Source organism: Penaeus monodon, chromosome 15 (assembly GCF_015228065.2).
Source record: "Penaeus monodon isolate SGIC_2016 chromosome 15, NSTDA_Pmon_1, whole genome shotgun sequence".
NCBI classification, from domain to species: domain Eukaryota; kingdom Metazoa; phylum Arthropoda; class Malacostraca; order Decapoda; family Penaeidae; genus Penaeus; species Penaeus monodon.
The window spans coordinates 25772097-25773196 of record NC_051400.1 but is presented as its reverse complement, the minus strand read 5'-3'; the positions used below and the strand labels follow the sequence as shown (position 1 = coordinate 25773196).

The 1100-nt window shown below is 40.3% G+C and overlaps 1 protein-coding gene across 1 annotated transcript in view; it reads right to left on the bottom strand.

Annotated features, from left to right (window-relative positions):
* LOC119581854 (polycomb protein Asx-like) overlaps positions 1–1100 on the bottom strand; it is a gene marked incomplete in the record, with an annotated part of 73367 nt that overhangs the window by 2678 nt on the left and 69589 nt on the right. The window contains 1 exon segment of the mRNA XM_037929996.1: positions 524–1100. Coding sequence (XP_037785924.1) covers positions 524–1100 — 577 coding nt within the window.

Below are 1100 nucleotides of genomic sequence, written 5' to 3'. Positions count from 1 at the left end.
TTTATTTCTAGTCTTCAAACGTTTACATGCATATACTGTACATTTAACACCAATTTTTTAACAAAATTATAAAAACTAAATGAATTCCTACAATAGCTTAACTCTATGCTAAATCAGAAGCATATCTTTTCCTTTTATCCTCTCATGTAATCGATAAAAAAAACAATAAAATAATCCATGGCAAAAGTCAATATAACAAACAGAGCTCTTTTGTGTACTGTGTACAAAGGGTCAAGCGAGCCTTTTAAATGGGCAGAGAAGGGTTTTGTATTCTGAATCCTTTTATCCATGAGGGGTATTGGCTTTAACTAAAACCTGACACCAAATAAATACATGCATAAAATGACCTTTACATAGCCATACAAACAAAACACTACTCCTGACATCATAATCTGTATCAAGGAATGGACGAATCAAAGTAGACATTAAAAAGGACCACAACATAATATCACAGCCCATCAAAGAAAATAAACAAAGTCTACTTATACTACAGGATCATCACAAATCTCAAGTACAGTCTCACCTGCAAAATGATAGAGTGGGAATTAGGTAAGCACACAGCAGAAGATGGGGCAGCCGAAAGCCGAGGTGTTGGCTGAGTATTATGGGTGATTCCCCCACCTATCACAGGTACTGCAGAAACTGTGAGGGGACTTGGGGAGTTAGGGGGGTTCAGGGATATGGGGGATATGTCAGAGGAATCAGACTGAGGATTGAGGTGATGCTGAGAATCCGTTGAAAATGACACAAGCAGTGGTCCACTGCTTGTACCAATGCTGCCACTACACCCACCACCACTACTGTCACTAATGCCTTCACTACTGTTATTACTTGGGTGAAGGACCAGCACCCTACTACTAACTGGTGTTACACCACTTGGCTGAGACATCACTACCATGGTTGTTACAGGCTCCCCAAACTTGAAACTGCAGAGGCTCTCACTCACATTACTGATGTTTGCAATGCCAGAAACACTCCCACCATTTCCTTCTCCATCACAACCAATGCTGCAGCTACCTACATCAGTACTATTCTGTCCTGAAACAATGACATTACTTTCTGGGATATTTGTAACTGCACTTGAGTCTCTCATACAGCTG